The 18591-nt window shown below is 41.2% G+C and overlaps 1 protein-coding gene across 1 annotated transcript; it reads left to right on the plus strand.

Annotated features, from left to right (window-relative positions):
• Positions 1 to 726, plus strand: TREX2 (three prime repair exonuclease 2). Its single transcript, XM_020977239.1, has one exon. It carries the CDS (start codon positions 1 to 3, stop codon positions 724 to 726), a length of 726 nt encoding a protein of 241 aa, XP_020832898.1.
• Positions 727 to 18591: the final 17865 nt, after the last annotated feature.

Consider the following 18591-nt stretch of genomic DNA (forward strand, 5'->3'; position numbering starts at 1 on the left):
ATGGCTGAATCATCAAGGTGTGAGACCTTCGTCTTCCTGGACTTGGAGGCCACTGGCCTTCCCAATGCCTATCCTGAAATTGCAGAGATCTCTTTGTTTGCCATCCATCGCTTTTCTCTGGAGAACCCTGAGAGGGATGAGTCAGGTGCCCTACAGCTGCCTCGGGTCCTAGATAAGCTGACCCTATGCATGTGCCCTGAGCGGCACTTCACCCCAAAGGCTTCGGAGATCACAGGCCTGAGTAATCAAAACCTAACCAACAATCACAAGCCAGGTTTTGATAGCACTGTGATCAAAACCCTTCAGCAGTTCCTGAAGCGGCAGGAATCTCCAATCTGCCTAGTTGCCCACAATGGTTTCGACTATGACTTTCCCCTCCTTCGGACTGAGTTGCAGCGTCTGGGTGCAGACATGCCTGAAGGGACCATCTGCCTTGACACGCTCCCTACACTGAGGGGCTTGGATAAAGCCCACCACCACAGCACCAGGGCAAGCCATGGCAAAAAGAGCTACAGCCTCGGTAATCTGTACCGCCAGTATTTTAATGATGAACCCAAAGCTGCCCATTCAGCTGAGGGAGATGTCTACACACTAGTCATGGTCTTTCTTCATAGGGCTCCAGAGCTCCTTCAATGTTTTGATGATGAAGCCCAGAGCTGGGATGACATCCAACCCATGTATACCCCTAGTACCAGAAGACCCAGTAGTCGAGGCCACAATGCCTGAGATGCCCTATCTCCACCCCTACCTCTGAGGTTTTATAGTCAAAGGATGTGTTTTAGGTGTCTGGGTGAGAAGAGGACCAGTATTACTCTGGACACTACTGAGTTGACAACTCTGAAGGAGAGGGAGGAGGGGCTTTCAGAATCCAGTTGGAAGAGACTTCAGAGGTCATTTAGGCTGATAACATCTTTAACAGGTGACCATCCAGCCTTTGCTTGAAGATGTCTAGTGAGGGGGAGTCTACTACCTCATGAGGCAGCCCAGTCCAGTTTTGGAAAGCTCCAATGGTTTAGAAATTGGGCTGAAACCTGCCCCCCAGCAACTTCTCCCCCATCATTCCTGGTTCTGCCCTCTGAGGCCAAGCAGAATAAGTCTAACCCCACTTCCCTGTGATAGCCCTTCAAAAAGTTAATAGCTCTTATGTCTTTCCTAAGGCTAATCATCTGCAATTCCTTCAACTGCTTTTGGTAGATAGCATGATCTTGAGGCCCTCCATCATCTCAACTTGCTCTTCTGAACGCTCTAAGAATTGAAAAAAGAGACTCCAGATGTCTAACCAGGGCTGACTAGGGTTCAGTGGGGCTATCACCACCCTCACTCTGGCCACTATACCTCTCAGTGGAGTCTTTCAAAATTTGCTTTTGGGGTTACCTTGCCACCCTATTGACTCATATTGAGTTTATAATCCACTAAGACCCCCAGATCTTTCTCAGATGTAATGCTGGCTACCCATCCATGCCTCTTCCAGCTTATGCTTGTGATGCTGAGTTTTAACCCAATTAAATATAACTTATTGAATTTGGCCCAGCATTTTAGTATGTTGAGATCTATTCCTTTCTAGCTTTGTCTCATCTGCACATTTGACAAACATCTCATCTACTCTTTATTCAAGTCATCGATGAAACTGTTAAATAGCACAGACATGAACACAAATCTGGCCAGACCATTTGACTATACTACAGTCTAGTACAGTTCCATTACAGCTCCCTATGGAAGGGAATGAATTCTCAGTTACAAGAGGGACTCAAGCATAGTAAATGTGGAAGCCACTCTCCTCATTCAATTCACTTTAGTGGTATGGGTTATTGTCTCTATGCAGAGAATTCTCTGTCTACATAGCCAGTACTGGTCTCTTTCCAGAGCTACACACTCATCACCAATCCCCTTCTAGACACTTTGAACTGGACATCCTTTCAGTGGGCATCTCATATGCAATGAGTCTAAAATAGAACTAATTCTCGTTCCCCCAAAATGCACCATTCTTTGAACTTCTATTATTGTCATAACCACATGGGTATAACCATCCTCCCAATCACCCAGGTTTGTAACCTCTGTGCCATCCTCAGTGACTCACTCTCACCCCACATATAATATTATTAATAATTAATTAATAATAAATATTCAATTAATTAATAATTAACAAATGATAAATAATTATATTATTATAACAATATAATAATATTAATAATAATAGTAGCTAACATTTATAGGGTGCTTACTATGTGCCAGGGACTGTGCTAAGTGCTTTATAAGGATTATCTCATTTGATCCTCACAACAACCCTGGGAGGTAGGTGTTATAATTATCCCCATTTTAAAGATGGTGCAACTGAGGCAAACAGAAGTGAGGTGACTTACCCAGGGTCACACAGCTAGTTAAATATCTGAAGCCAGTTTTGACCTCAGGTCTTCCTGTTTCCAGGCCAAGCTGTCCATCCAGTGCTCCACCTAGCTGCCCAATCCATCCCTAAATTGTGTTGTTTCTATTCTGTAACTCTTGGGTATGTCCTCTCCTCTCCACTCACCCAGGCCTTCCTCCTCATCTCTTGCCTGGACTACTGGAATAGTATCTATTTTCTCCCTGCTTCCAGCCTCTCCCCACTCTAATCTGTCCTCCACACAGCTGCCAAAGTAATTTTCCTAAAACAAAGGTCTTACTATCTCACCCTCCCCACCCAAATTCCAATGGTTCCCTATTACCCCCAAGATCAAATACAACCTCCTCTGTTTGGCATTTAAAGCCTTTTACTACCTCTCCCTCTTCTACCTTTCCAGTCTTCTAACATCTTTTATCTGATCTCAGTTTATTGTTATTCCACCTCACTCTCTGCCTTTCTCTGCACCATGACTTCCAACTCCTCTGCCCCATTACTCGTGTATAAGCTACTAGCCCCTTTCTCCATCTCCACCTGTTAGTGACATCACCCTCTTGAATCTCTTGTCTCATTATCCTATCAGTGATCTTGCTCCAAGTCTCAGCCTTGAATCACTCCCACTGTCCACTCATTGCCTTCACTTTTATGCAGGTACTGCTGAAGGAAGCTGGAGCTAATCACAAAACCCCACTAGCTTGGTCTACTACAAATTTGCGCTACATAACCTCAACTGGGTCTTTACTGCTGCAAAGGAATCCCTTTACCCCTCCCTAATTAATTCACTATCTTCTTAAACCTCCCATGGCCCACCCTGGCCCCCACCAAAGTTCTTAGCTGAGAATCTTACCTCATATTTTACTGAAAAAATCGAGGCCATTCTCCAAGAGATGCCTCCTCCTCAATTCATATCACTCAGATGCCTTCTGCCGCTGTCTTCTTTACCTCTCAAAATGAGGTGGCCTTTCTCCTTGCCAAGGCAAACCCCTCTCCGTGCACGAGTGATCCATTCTATTCTATCTTCCCTAGCAGATTGTTCCCTTTTAAACATTCCCACTCTCTTACTTATCAATAATCTTTCCCTATCTACTGCCTGCTTCCTCACTCCCTACCAACATGCCCATGTAGGCCCCATCATCAGAAAATTCTCCCTTGACCATCCATTGGCACTAACTATCATGCCTCACATTGGGGGCTGAACTTCTTGAGAAGGCTGTCTAAAATGGGTGCCTCTACTACCTTTCCTCTTACTATCTTAAATATTTACAGTCTGGCTTCTGTCTTCATTACACAATCTAAACTGTTCTTTCCAAAGTTACCAGTGATTTAGTTGTCAAATCTCATGGCCTTTTCTCATGCTTCTTGACCTCTCTGCAGCTTTTGACACTGGCCAAACACTCTCTTTAACTTGATACTCTCTTCTCTCTTCTCTCTGGGTTTTCATGACACCCCTCTCCTGCTTCTCCTCCTACCTGACTATTTCTTTCTCAGTTTCCATTGTTGGATTTTCATCCATAGGTGTTCCACAGAGCTCTGTCTTGGGTCCTCTTCTCTTCTCCCTCTACCAGAGGTTCCCAAAGTGGGTGATACTGCCCCTTGGGGGGCACTGGAAGGACCCAAGGGGCAGTAGTGTCCTTGGGTTAAATTGGGGGGCACTGAATAAAAATAAGGGGGCAGTGGAAGCATAGGGAAAGAAGAGAAGAAAATTTTGAAAAACCATTTATACATGTTTCATCTGTTGTGTAACAGAGTTAAAGTCATAGTGATTACATTATTTTCCAAATAAACACACAAAATGCAAGCTATAACCAATCAGTGGTCAAGTCCACTGACAGGTTTTAACAAGCAAGTGTTGGCAGGCAAGTATTTTGGCAGGCAAGCCAGCATGTATCGGCAGGTATATGTGTGTGTAATGGCTTGTTTATAATACGACACCATATGGATACATGACACAATATTATGTCATCAAAATTTCAGTGTAGGTAAAGAACCACAAATTTACAATAAAGTATTAAATTTAAGATGTGTCATTTAAAAAATATATATTTTACATTTTTAAAAAATGTCACAAATTTCAAAAAAAAAAACTGTTGAAGGGTTAAAAAAAGTAGATTTCTAGGGGGGCCCTGAGTAATTTTTTTTTCTTCGAAGAGGGGGCTGTAGGCCAAATAAGATTGGGAACCTCTGCTGTAGACTATTTCACTTGGTGATCTCATCAGCTTCCATGGATTCAATTAGCATCTATGCTGATGCTTCCCAAATCTACTTATCTAGCCCTAACCTCTCTGCTGACCTCCAGTCTCTTGCATCTCCAACTGCTTATTAGACATATCCAACTGGATGTCTTTTAGACAACTTAAACTCATTTTCCCCCAAACCTTCCCCTCTTCCTAACTTCCCTGTTATTGTTGAGGGTATCACCATCCTCCCAGTCTTTCAGGCTCAAAACCTAAATGTTATCCTGGACTCCTTCCCCCCACCCTCCAGATTCAAGTTGTTGCCAAGGCCTGTAGATTTCATCTTTGCAATATCTTTCAAATACTCGAACCCTGCCCTTTTTCTCCTGGGACACTGCCCTCACTCTAGCACAGAACCTCGTCCCCTCAGGCCTGTACTATTGTAATAGCTTGTGGGTGGATCTACCTGCCTCAAGTCTCTCCCCACTCCAATCCATCATCCATTCAGTCACCAAACTGATCTTCCTAAAGCACAAGTCTGACCACATCAATAAATTCGAGAAGCTCCCTATTACCTCCAGGAGCAAATATGAAATCCTCTTTTTGATATTCAAAGCCCTTCATAACCTGCTACCCTTACCTTTCTAGTCTTCTTACTTTTTCCTTCCTCCCTCTCGTCCCCTCAATACTCTTTGGTCCAATGACAGTCCTGGCTTTTCTTTGCAGAAGGCATTCCATCTTCTGACTCTTGGCATTTCCTTTGGCTCTTTCCCCTGCCTGGAATGCTCTCCTTCCTCATCTCCACTTGCTGGTGCCCCTGGTTTTCTTCAAGTCCCAGCTAAAATCTCACCTTTCCTGTCTTGATTTTTTTCCAATTTGTTCTGTATATATCATTTGTAGTTAGTTATTTGTATATTGTCTCCCCTCTTTGAACGTGAGCTCATTGGGAGTAGGGACTGTGTTTTTACCTTTTCATGTCCTCAGCTTTTGGCATGCAGCCTGGCACTTAGTAGGCACTTAATAAATGTTTAATGACTCTCTTCCATGTACTCCATGATCCATCTACACTGGCCTACTTGCTGTTCCTTACATGTGATACTCCATCTGGATCTATGCTTTGAACTGGTTTGTCCCTCACGCCTGAGTTGCTCTCCCTTTTCATCTCTGCCCCTCAAAATCCCTTGTTTCAGTCGTTTTTCAGTTCAACTCTTCATGACCCCATTTGGGGTTTTCTTGGCAAAGAAACTGGAGTGGTTTGCCATTTCCTTCTCCAGCTCATTTACACATGAGGATACTGAGGCCAACAGGGTGAAGTGACTTGCTCAAGATCACACAGCTTGGAAGTGTCTGAGGCTAGATTTGAACTCAGGAAGATTTCATCTTCCGGCCTCCAGGCCTGGCTCTCTATGCACTATTGTGCCCCCTAGCTGTCCCATCAGAATCCCTAGTTCCCTTCAAGACTCCCCTCAGGTGCTCCTTCTCTCCTTCCCTCCTTCCCCAAACTACCTTGTATTCATTTTCCATACATTATGTTTATATTTATAAATGTACATGTTGTTTCCCCCATACAGTAAGTACTAAGTATATGCTGACTGATGAACATTGAAGACCTTTTACATCTGCCGCCCCGTCCAAAGTGTTTGTAGATGAGAAGAAGCAGCCCTCTCTGACCTCATGAACTCAGTCTAGTTAAGCAACAATACAAGGTGCCACCTGGTTAAATACCAAATGGACACTACCCTCAATGGGCATCAGAGGAAAAGAGAGATCAGTGTGGCCTGAGGCTGATGGAAAAGGCTTCATGGAGTTGGTGGGAGCAGGTAGGTAAGATTTGGATAGAAGAGTAGAAAGGACATTCCAGGCTGGGGAAATGGAGTGAACAAAGGCATTGACTGGTCAGAGGAGAGTGAGCAGAGTAGCTTTATTAGAATGGAGTGTTGGGAGAACAAAGAGAAAAAGAATAGAGAAGTCAGTCGGTCAGTAAACAACTATCAAATACCTGCTATGTGCCAGGGACCGTGCTAAGTGCTGAAAATACAAAGAAAGATAAAAGACAGTCCCTGCTTTTGAGGAGGCTGGGTAACTCTTCTGGTGTTCTCAGGAGCTGGGGACCATAACACACCTCCATTGAATCTCCCTCTTTCTCTGTTCTGTAACACTCTAAAACATGAGTGGGAAGCCTGTGGCCTGGAGACCACATGTGGCCCTCTAGGTCCTCACGTGTGGGCCTTTGACTGAATCCGAACTTCACAGAACAATTCCTCTCTAGGTCCTCAAGTACAGCCCATTGATTTGTTCTGTGAAGTTTAGACTCAGTCAAAAGGCCACGCTTGAGGACCTAGGGAGCCACATGTGGTCTCCAGGCTACAGGTTCCCCACTGCTAGAAGGGTAAATGGACTCTCTTCAGCTCAAGAGAGTGATAAAAGCCCAGCTCAACCAAGGAGAGAAGGAACTCACCAGAGAAGTACATTCTTAGCAGTCTTTGAGGGCAAGGGTGCTGGCAGTCCATGGACATGTTGGAGGGTGGGAGGAGGGGCAGCTTTCCCTGTAGGTTCGAAGCTCTGAGGACTCCTATTATCATTCACAAGTTTGGGCCTTACTTCTTTTACCTGTTCTCTTGAAAACTCCATTTTTTCTTTTTTCTCTTCATAGTCTCTCAACTGTTCAGGATTCATATATCTCTCCCCAACAGAAGTAATTTCTCCCATTCATATGCAATATCATAGACTGTCCTTCAGTGGACTGCCTTGGGTGGGGTTAGAAAATTAAAATAAAAAAAACAATTAAGGAAAACACTCAATATAGTGATTGCTTCTGTATATAACATTCTGCCCCACTAGTTCCCATTTCTCTGCCTTGAGGAGGAAATACCTTCTTAAGTCAGTTGAGGGCGCTACCATCCCCCTAGTCACCTGGAAATCATCCTTAATTATTCCTCCCCCCACCAAGTCCAATCAGCACTTGTTAAACCTCCTTGATTTTACTTCCACAACATCTCTCTGTTTCTCTCTATCTGTCTCTCTGTCTCTGTCTGTCCTCTCCAATAGTTCAGTCCTCTTACCTAGGCTATTACAATCAACACTCCACAGCTGCCAAACTGGTTTTCCTAAAACATAGATCTGACCCTATCAACTACCTTACTTGAAAATCTACAGTGGTTTTCTGTTGCTTCTAGGAAAACACACAAAACCCTCTGTCTGCCATTAAAATCCTTCCACATTCTGGCTCCCAGATATTTTTCCAGTCTTTCATTTTGCTCCCTTTTCATAGGCTATCTCCCATGTCTAGAATACTTTCCCTTCTCATCTCTGATTCTTAGTAACTTCCTTCAAAGCATGGGTCAAGTGCTGCGTCTTACATGGGGCTCACCTGAAATCACTTTGTGTATGCTTTATATTTCTTTATTTGTTGCATGTATGCCCTCCCTCTCTACAATGTAAGTTCCTTGAGGAGACCATTGCATTTGTACTTTTGGGTTCCTAGCACTTGGCACAATGCCCTGTATGCAGTAGGTGTTTAGTAAACATCCGCTGGGTTGAATTGAATTGTACATGTAGGGATGCCCAGGCCCATGAGAGTGGAAGGAAATCACAGTAGAGGAAGTCAGGTGAGAGGCAGGGCTTTTGTGTGTGTTGGAATTTCAAGAATTGGAAGAGGTCTTCCATACATATGTCAAGATAACTCTTTTCAGAAATAATCCTTTTCCATCCTCTGATTATTAGTATCAAGTGATGCATCCTACAGGGAGGTACATGCTATCTGGAGGTGTTCACCATTGTCACTGAGGAGATCAAGCTCAGTCCAAGAAGAGAGATTCCCTACAAAGGACAAGGTCTTTCAGAGGGGCAGCTAGGTGGCACTTCAGTGGATAGAGCACTAGGCTTGGAATCAGGAAGATTTATCTTCCTGAGTTCAAATCTGACCTCAGACACTTACTAGCTGTGTGACCTTGGACAAGTCACTTCTCCTGTTTGCCTCAGTTTTCTCATCTGTAAAATAAACTGCAGAAGGAAATGGCAAACCACTTCAGCATCTGTGTCAAGAAAACTCTAACATGGGGTCATGAAGAATCAGACAGGAATGAAATAACTGAACAGCTTCCAGATGCTCCTGTTTGCAGGTGACATTGGGCTGATTGCACCAAGTCCCAGAATGTTGCAAAACTTCCTAAGTGACATCCATAGCCTTTCAAAGAATTTGGCCTAATTATTCACACAGGAAAAACCAAGTAGATGAAGAATGCCTATTGTTTAAACCAGGGGTGGGGAACCTGCAGCCTCAGGGCCTCATGTGGCCTTTTGACCAAGTTCAAGTTTTACAGAACAAATTCTTTTACTCAGGGGGTTTGTTCTGTGAAGTTTGGATTCAGAGGGCTGCACTTGAGGACCTGGAGGGGATTCGTTTGGTGAAGTTCAGATTCAGTCAAAGGCTCCCACTTGAGGACTAGAGGGCCACATATGGCTTCGAGGCTACAGGTTTGTCACCTCTGGTTACACTATGTGATACATTAGGATGCCCAACCTATTGAGCTTGCTCATCAATATTTTTTTGCTGTCTCTCTCTGCCATATGTTTGTGTGTATATGTGTGTTCATATATATATGTGTGGGTGCCCTCCATTGGTGTGACCTCTTATGGTGAATGTATGGGAGCACATGGAACAAACTCTCATAGGATGGGCAGGCATAGATGAATTAGAACACTCAATCACAGATCATGGATCTGTTGGATTATATTTGAAAGCCCAGTAGCTTATAGAACACAAGAATCTGAGAAGTTCTCCCAGAATTGGACAGGGGCACCAAGGCACGGTTTAGGGGAGGCTATGGTAGCCATGCCTGACACTGTCTTCACAGGTTGAGGAGGAGCCCCAAACTCCATAACTTGTCATCATTCTGTGATCCATGAAGCTATCTAAATATTCCTGAGCCTGTTCATATCCTTTGGCTAGGGAGAGGGATGTCAGCCAGCTGTCCCATTCATTTATCCACAAGTAGGTCATTCACTGGTCAGTATGCATTTATAAAGTACCCACTATGAGAGGCAGCCTCAAAATCAGGAAGACTTGGGTTCAAGTCCTACCTCGGATACATACTGGCCCTATGACTTTGGGCAACTCTTTAAAAAACTATAAATTCCAAAAGGGGAGAAGGAATGTCTTTACATAGGAGTTTCCTGTATCAGTAAAATCACAGGGCTAGATCCTATCCCTATCTTCCACCTTACTAAGTGTAAATCTTTTGGGGGAATACAGAGGTGAGCAAGGGAAAGTCCTTACCCTCAGAGAGTTTGCAGCCTAGATGGGGACATGGGACATATGAAAATAATAATGTAAGGCCATATGTGATCAATTGGCGTGCTTCTGAGCTGCTGGAAAAAAAATGGTGAAGGATTACCTCATGGATTCTTGGGGCACTAGAGAATCATGTTGGTGTTCTGAGGCCATCTGATGGCACCTTCATCAAAAGCACTGGTCAGTCAGTCACTCAATAAAGTCAGTCAATAAACATTTATTAAGCACCTACTGTGTCAGGCACCATGCTAGGTACTGGGGATACAAGGAAAGGCAAAAGATAGTCCTTGTGCTCAAGGAGTTCCCAATATAGTGGGAGAGGCAACATGCAAAATCTTTGTACAAATAAGCCATAATAAGATAAACAGAAAATTATTAACAGAGGGAAGGCATTAGAATTAAGAAAGATCAGGAAAGGCTTTCTGTAGAAGGTGGGATTTTAAAAGCATATGGAAGTGATTGTTGATAAATCAAAATAAATTAATAAAAGAAAAAAAGAAAAAAGAAGAAGAAGCAGAAGGTGGGATTTTAGCAGGGACTTGAAGGAAGAGGTGAGGAGGGAGGGCATTCCAGGTATAGAGGACGGACAACCAGAGGAAATGTCCAGTTAGGAGATAGAGGGTCTTGTGTGAGGAGCAGCAAGGAGGCCAGTATTGCTGTATTACAGAGAAGGTGGTAGGAAGATGTAAGAAGATTGGAAAAGTTTGTGGAGAGGAATGTCATGAAGGACTTTGAATATTGAGCAGAGGATTTTATATTTGCTCCAGGAGCTCATGGAAAATAACTGGAGCTTATTGAGTGTGTATATGGGGTGAGGGGAAGGGGTAACATGCCAGACCTGTGTTTATTTGGGGCAGATCACTTTGATAGCTGAGTAGAGGATGGACTGGAGTGGGGAGAGCCTTGTGGCAAGCAGCCCCATCAGCAGCTACTGCAATAGTCCAGGTGGGAAGTGACAACGGCCTGCCCCGGGGTGGTGGCAGTGTCAGAGGAGAGAAGGGAGCACATATTGGAGAGATGTTAGAAATGTAAAATTAACGGACCTTGGCAACAGTTTAGATATAGAGGGTGAGAGAGTGAGGAGTTGAGGATGATGTTAACCTTGTGAGCCTAAGTGACTGGAAGGATGGTGGTGCCCTTAATAGCAACAGAGAAGTTAGAAAGAGGGGAAAGTTTTGGGGAAAACATAATTAATTCAGTTATGGACAATTTGAGTTTAAGTTGTCTAAAAGACATCCAGTTTGAGATGTCCAATAGGCAGTTGGAGATGGGAGACTGGAAGTCAGAAGAAGTTAGGGCTAGATACGTAGATTTGAAAATCACTAATGTAGAGATAGTCATTCAATCCATGAGAACTGATGGGATCACCAAGTGAAATAGTGTAGCAGGAGAAGAGGGCCCAAAACAGAGCCCTGTGGGATACCCATGAATGAAAATCCAGCAACAGAGACTGAAAAGGAAATAGTCAGGTAGGAGGAGCACCAGGAGAGACAGAGGGGTGTCATGAAAACCCAGAGAGAAGAGAGTATCAAGTTGAAGAAGGTGATTGGCCAGTGCCAAAGGCTGCAGAGAGGTCAAGAAGCATGAGGACTGAGAAAAGGCCATGAGATTCAGCAATTAAAAAGATCATTAATAACTTTGCAAAAATTAAATTTCTAGTGAAAAGTTTCAGAAGGCAGTGACTGGACCAGTGATCTTTTTGTCTTTGTCCTTGAGGCCAAATGTAGCTTGACAACCACTGAATGTGCCCTTTCCCCTCACAACTTGCATGTTTACTTCTTAGTGAAAGGGACGGAGGTTGTGCTCCCCACTACTCCAAGTAAGGGGCTCTCTGTATGGCCAGGGGCTTTTTATAGTGTTCTCTGTCTCTGTCTCTGTCTCTGTCTCTGTCTCTCTGTCTCTGTCTCTGTCTCTCTCTCTCTCTGTCTCTCATTCTCTCTCTCTCTCCCCTTCCCTCATAATAAATACTATGCCTAGATCACAGTGCCATGTGGGCTCATGTTCTGAAACATTGTTGGATTTTGGAATTGCTGAGGAAGCAATTAGTAAGCAGACAAGTGTCTTTGTGATTAGAAAGCCATTTAAAATTCTAGGAAATCAGAGCTAGAAAGGCCCTTAGAGAATATCTAGTCTAATCTCCACTAAGGAAACTGAGTCCCAGAGAGGGGAAATTGACTTGCCCAAGGTCATTTAGTTAGTTAGTGGTAGAGCCAGAATCAAAACTCAGGTCTTCTTTTCCCTAATTCCATTTTTTGTACTATCCTGTATTAACTGTCATTTGTCAGTCAATGAACATTTATTAAGCATCTCCTATGTTCCAGGCACTGTGCTAAGTACAAGGGGTACAAAGAAAGGCAAAAGACAGTTTCTGCTCTTTTTTTTCTTTAGGAGGCAGAGGCAATTGGGGTTAAATGACTTGCCCAGGGTCACACAGCTAGTAAGTGTCAAGTTTTTGGTCTGATGGCAGATTTGAACTCAGGTCCTCCTGACTCCAGGGCTGCTGCTCTATCCACTGCGCCACCTAGCTGTCCCCAGTTTCTGCTCTTGAGGAGCTCACAATCTAATCTGGGAGACTACGTGCAAATAGCGGTGTACAAACAAGCTATATACGGGAGAAATTAGAGATAATCAGTATCAGGAAGGCACCAGAATTAAAGGGGGATCAGGGAAGATGATAAAAGTGTTTCCTCAGAACCCTCATGTCATCAGGGGTCATAGAGAGAGTCAAACAAGGCAGAGAGCATGGAAATTGTTCTATTTTGATGATCTCAAAAGAAAGGGAAGAAAAAAGGAATACACTAGGCAAGAAAGAATGAGAGAACTCACCCCAACTAATCAGATTGCACAATCAGAAGACAATGCAAACCACAAAGAAGAGGGAAGTGCCCGTGCCACTTGAATCTTGATTTAATCTGAACTGCTCAAAAGAGAATCTTGTTCCCATTCTTGTTGTTCATCCTTCTTTTTCGAAGAGGACCAATGATATCTCAGGTTAATGTGTTGACTTTTGCATGAATTGGATTTAAGTGAGACAGAGTCGCACACTCAGCCTCAAGCTGTCTTTCAGAATCATCGAAGTCCAGTGGCAAGACAAAAGTCAGGACAGCTTGGGATGCAGTGGGTGACCTTGCCATCTTCCATGTTTGACCAATGTCTAAGAGCTCCGCAGCGCCTGCTTCAGCCACCTTCATGGCCATTGGAATAAATTGTTCTCATCCGCCCAATCCACCAGGGGAAGTCTTCACATGCTTGGGGCAGACTTCCCCCTAATTCACTGATGGGTTTGAGACCTGTTGCTTACTGTCAACCTGGTTTAGCCCATCTGCCAAGAGGGTTTACCAGGGTATAGTCACTGAGCATACTACAACTTCTTGGAGCCACAGGTGAAAGTTGAAGGCCAAGTGGACACCAAAGGTGGATGAGCAGCCCTGAAAAGGGCTTGACAAGACCACACGTTAGAGATACTAGTTCTCACTGACCACCCAATACATCCCTCAAAGGAGGATAAAGCCCATCTAAACACAAACACATTCAACTCAACAGGAAAACATGAGGGAAAGGGGAGAATAAGGATTAGTCATTAACAAAAATACTCTAATGTCATAGAGTAGAGAGAGAGAGAGAGAGACAGAAAGAGAGACAGACAGAGAGAGAGACAGAGAGAGAGAGAGAGAGAAGAGAGAGAGAGAGAGAGAGAGAGAGAGAGAGAGAGAGAGAGAGAGAGAGAGAGAACTTGTAATTGGGGCCTAGGCAAGGAGAAGAGAGCCAGGGGGGCAAAAGTAGTAATGTTGAGCACATTCCTCTTCCACCACCCTCATCTTTATAAAGAGGAAATGGGGAGTAAAGAGAGGAAGGAAAGAATAGGAGGGAGGAAAATACATATTTATGATCATAACTGTAGACGTGGATGGGATGAGCTCACACATAAAATGGAAGAAGACAGAAAATGGATTAGAAATCAAAATCCAACATGTTGAGAAGAAATACACTTGGTACATAAAGACTCATAGAGTTACAATAAGGAGTTGGAGCCAAATCTATCATGCTTTAGCTGAACTCAAAAAGGCAAGGGTGGCAATCATAATCTCAGATAAGGCAATAGCCAAAGTAGACTTGAATAAAAAAATACACAGGGAAACTACAATATACTGAATGGTACTACAGACAATGAATTGATAGCAATACCTAACATATATGCACCAAATGGTATAGCATCTAGCTATACAAAGGTAAAATGAAACAATTTACATGGAGATACAGATAATAAAATTATAATAATAAAAAAATCCAATAAGCATTTATTAACTGTCTACTATGCACCTGGTACTGAGCTAAGTGCTAGAGATACAATGAACAAAAAGATGATCCCTGTCTTACAATCTAATGGAGGGAAAGAGCACACAAAAGGAGGCAGGAAAGCAGGGAGAGGAGACACCAGGGAGTACCTGGCACAAAGGCATCTTGTTCCAAAGAGCTGAAACCAGGCAAAGCAGCAGATGCAGAGCAGGGGAGCTCAAGGTACTTCCTTTAAGATCTATGCAAGTGTAACACAAAAAAGAAAGAAATCAAGGCCCTTAAAGAATTTTAGAAAGTTAGATATATTAGATCCCTTAAGATTATTGAATGGAAATAGAAAGATATACATATATATATATATATATATATATATATATATATAATATATATATATATATATATATATATATATATATATATATATATATATATATACACACACACACACACACACACACACACACACACACATACATGTTTCTCAGCTCTTTATGTCACCCTTACCTTACAGAAACTGACCACATATTAGGACATAAAAACCTCAGACACAAATGCATAAAAGCAAAAATATTAAACATGTTCTTTATTGGCTACAATGAAATAAAATTTATATTCAATAAAGTTCCATTAAAGAAAAGAGTAAAAATTAGAGATATAACTTAATCTGAAAGAATTGGTGGGTAAAAGAGCTAATCAATAGATAATTTCATCAAAGAAAATGACAAGAATGAGACAATGTAGTCCTTGAGGAAAGTTTATATTTCTAAAAAATTTCATAAACAAAAGAGAGAAAGAACTAAATAATGAATTGAGCGTGCAGGTAAAAATGACAACAACCACAACTAGGAAATGAACAAATTAAAAAAAACTCTAACTAAACAGCAGAAAAGAAATTCTGAAGATCAAAGTTTAACAAGATTAAAAGCAAAAAAAAATTCAAAATGATTGAATTAATATACAAAAGTAGGAGCTATTTTTGGGGTGGGGGAGAAGTCCAATAAAATAAACATTAGCTAATTTGATTAAAACAGATAAAGGAAAACCAAATCATCATCATCAAAAATGAAAAAGGAGAATCCACAACACATGAAGAAGAAATAAAGGAAATTATCAGAAACTGTTTTGCCCAACTATATGCCCATAAAACTGATAATTGGAAGAAAATGGATGAATATTCATAAACATAAAATGGGCAGATTAAAAGAGCAAGAGCTAGAGAATTTAAATAACTCAATTTCAGAAAAAGAAACTGAATAAGCTATAAATGAGCCCCCTAAGTTAAAACAAAACACCAGGACAAGATGGATTTATAAGTGAATTCTATCAAAAATTCAAAGAATAATTCATTCTAATATTATATAAAGTGTTTGCAAAATTAGGATAAGAAAGATTCCTAGCACAGATCTCCTATGATACAACTATGTTCATCAAGAACCTAATGTTCATACTTAAACCAAGGAGAATCAAAATGAAAAAGCTAACTATAGACCAATATCCCTAATGAACACTGAGGGAAAAAAAATTTAAACAAAATATTAGTAAAGAGGGTACAGCAACATATCACAAAGATTCTATACTATGACCAGGTTGGATTTACGCCAGGAATATAGCATTCATTCAACACTAGGGAAAATATAAGCATAGCAAAACATATTAATAATAAAATAACAAAAATTTGATGGTTATGTTAGCAAATGTAGAAAAAGCTTTTGACAAAATGTAACTCTAATTTCTGCTAAAAATGCAGGAAAACATAGGAATAAATGGACCTTTCTTTAACATGATATTGAAAACCAAGAGATGGTATTATATGCATAGCAAGTGCTCTTGCCTCTCTCCCAGTGTGAAGCAGGTTACATCTCCTTCTCAGGGGTTTTAAGGATACTCCTGAGATGTTGGAACGTCTCTTTTCTAATGCTTTGAGCTTGAACCCCTATTCCGATGATTTCCCCCCAATACTATTAACCTCCAATAATTAGTACCTTAGTTCCATTTAAGCAAGTATGGTTATTCCTTCCACATTGCCCAGGTTAGGGACATGGTGCCCCCACAATCTGGAAAATCCACGTAAAATGTTTTGTCCCTCCTTTCATACCAGAGAAGTCTGAATTTTTTTAATGGGGTGTTTGTAGTACCTTATTGTAAAATGTAGGTTAAATATTTGGTCATAGGTTATATTTTACAATTTATATATATATTATATAATATATATATATTATATATATATATATACACACACACACACACATACATATATATATACGTATAAGCATATACATATATAGTGCATTTCTGAGTTTCTAAACTTTGTGTTGTCTACTGGCCTTCATGTGTCATCTGCTGCTTCCGCAAAACTCCTCCCAAATTTAATTTCTTAAGCCAACTCATGAAATATAAGAACCATGATGGGGAAAAGCATGATGTGGAAGGGATAACTGTAATAGCAATTAGCTTTTACAAAAGGGATATATATATATGTATGTATATATATACTTTGAACATATAGCATGAATAGGAGTTCAAATATGCTCCCCTACACTTCAGAAGCACACTGTACCTTATCCCATTTCAGTCCTCGGGAAGAATGGACTCAGGCTTAACACACTTTCTCAAAGCATTGGTCCCACAAAGTTCATGTTCAAAAGCAGCATTGCTGTTAGATGAGCCTTTTTCTTTGCTACTATTGGGTTGGGCCCTGAAGGTCACTACTTAATAGAGTTTCCAAGCAGGACTACTTGATTGCATGGATTATACTCCCAGATCTGTTGATGGTTCTCTCTCATGATCTTTTGAAATTCAGAAGTTCATAGCTTCCAATTTACTTTCTTTAAAATGAAGGTAAAAAAAAAAACAGGCAATGTACTGAGGACCATACTCATTGGGCTCATGTCAGACTAGAATGAGGACAGTCTAACACCTGTTTGTAGCCATTGTCTCTCTTTTGTTACCAGAATGCAGAACAGGTATGAAGATGTCAGCTGAAGAGTTTTTATATTGACATGGCCCAGCCATGGACACTGAATATTCTTTCACCTCCCCTCTCCCCTCCCCTCCCCTCCCTTCTCTTCTCCCCTCCTCTCCTCTCCTCTTTATGAGATTACATTATATGAAGTCCAGACAAGGGTGTAAGGACATTTGCCTAATTGGCCTCATATAGGCAATAGGTAGTCTTCAAGAGAAGGGGAGTCTGAGATGTATATCAGCAGGTAAATCAATCTAATTATAGGAACTCAAAACACAAGCTTTGAGTGGATCCAAAAGAAGACCTGAGCAACTCAAAACAAGCAAATGATGGGATCTAATCATTCCTTACAGCCATCCAGCTTCCCTGGACCATCTCTGAGGTCAGCCTTACCTCTACAATAAGCTTTTGGGTTAGATAATTTTCTAGCCACATAAAACTAGGTTCAGCAACATTAATAAAGGATATATAACAATTATTTTTTTCACAATCCCCTATTTTGGGGCTTAAAGTCAAAAATTCTCATACTAGTAAAAGCATAATGACAGAAGCAGAAAGCTGGTTTTCCAGTGCATCATGCTCTGAAAAGAATGTATTTACTATTCCTGCCTTAGTTTGAAAATAAGATAAAATTTAATAAAAAAAAAAGAAGCAATGAATCCATATGTATAAAAATATTTTTGTTGTTGTTTAGTCATGTCCAACTCTCTTCATGACCTCATTTGGGGTTTTCTTGGCAAAGACACTATAGTGGTTCGTCATTTCCTTCTCTAACTCATTTTACAGATGAAGAAACTGAGTCACATGGTTAGGTGATTTGCCCAGGGTCACACAGATAGTAAGTATCTGAGGCTAGATTTGAACTTAGGTTTTCCTGACTCCAGGCCAGGCACTCTATCCCCTGTGCCACCTAGCTGCCTACAAAAATATTTACCACAGCTCTTTTTGTGGGGGCAAAGAACTGGAAACTAAAGAGGTACTCATCAATTGGAGAATGATAGAATAAATTATGGTAGATGGATGCAGTGTAATATTATGGTTCCATAAGAAATGGCAAAAGGTATGGTTTCAGAGAAACCTGGGAAGACTTGTATGTACTGATTCAGAGTGAAATGAGCAGAATAGGAGAATAATTTATATAACAACATTTTAAAGGTAAAAAAGCCTTGAAGGTCAATAATACTCATCAATTCAATGACCAACTGGGATTCCAGAGGAATGATGATGAACTATACTACCCATCTTCTGAAAGAGATGATGGATTCAAGACACAGAATGAAACGTACATTTCTGAACATGGGCAATGTGGGATTTTGTTCTGCTTGACTATCCATTTTTACAAGAGTTTTTCTTTATTTTCTGATGGGATAGAGAGAAAATAAATGTTTCTTAAATGAAAAATGAAATAAAATTAAGAGATAAAAAAGTACAAGACAGTAGGATGGAGAAAAATCTGAAAAAAAATTAAAAACCCCCCAAGAAAATAAAA

Source organism: Phascolarctos cinereus, unplaced genomic scaffold, assembly GCF_003287225.1.
Source record: "Phascolarctos cinereus isolate Bilbo 61053 unplaced genomic scaffold, phaCin_HiC Scaffold_8;HRSCAF=390, whole genome shotgun sequence".
Taxonomy (NCBI): domain Eukaryota; kingdom Metazoa; phylum Chordata; class Mammalia; order Diprotodontia; family Phascolarctidae; genus Phascolarctos; species Phascolarctos cinereus.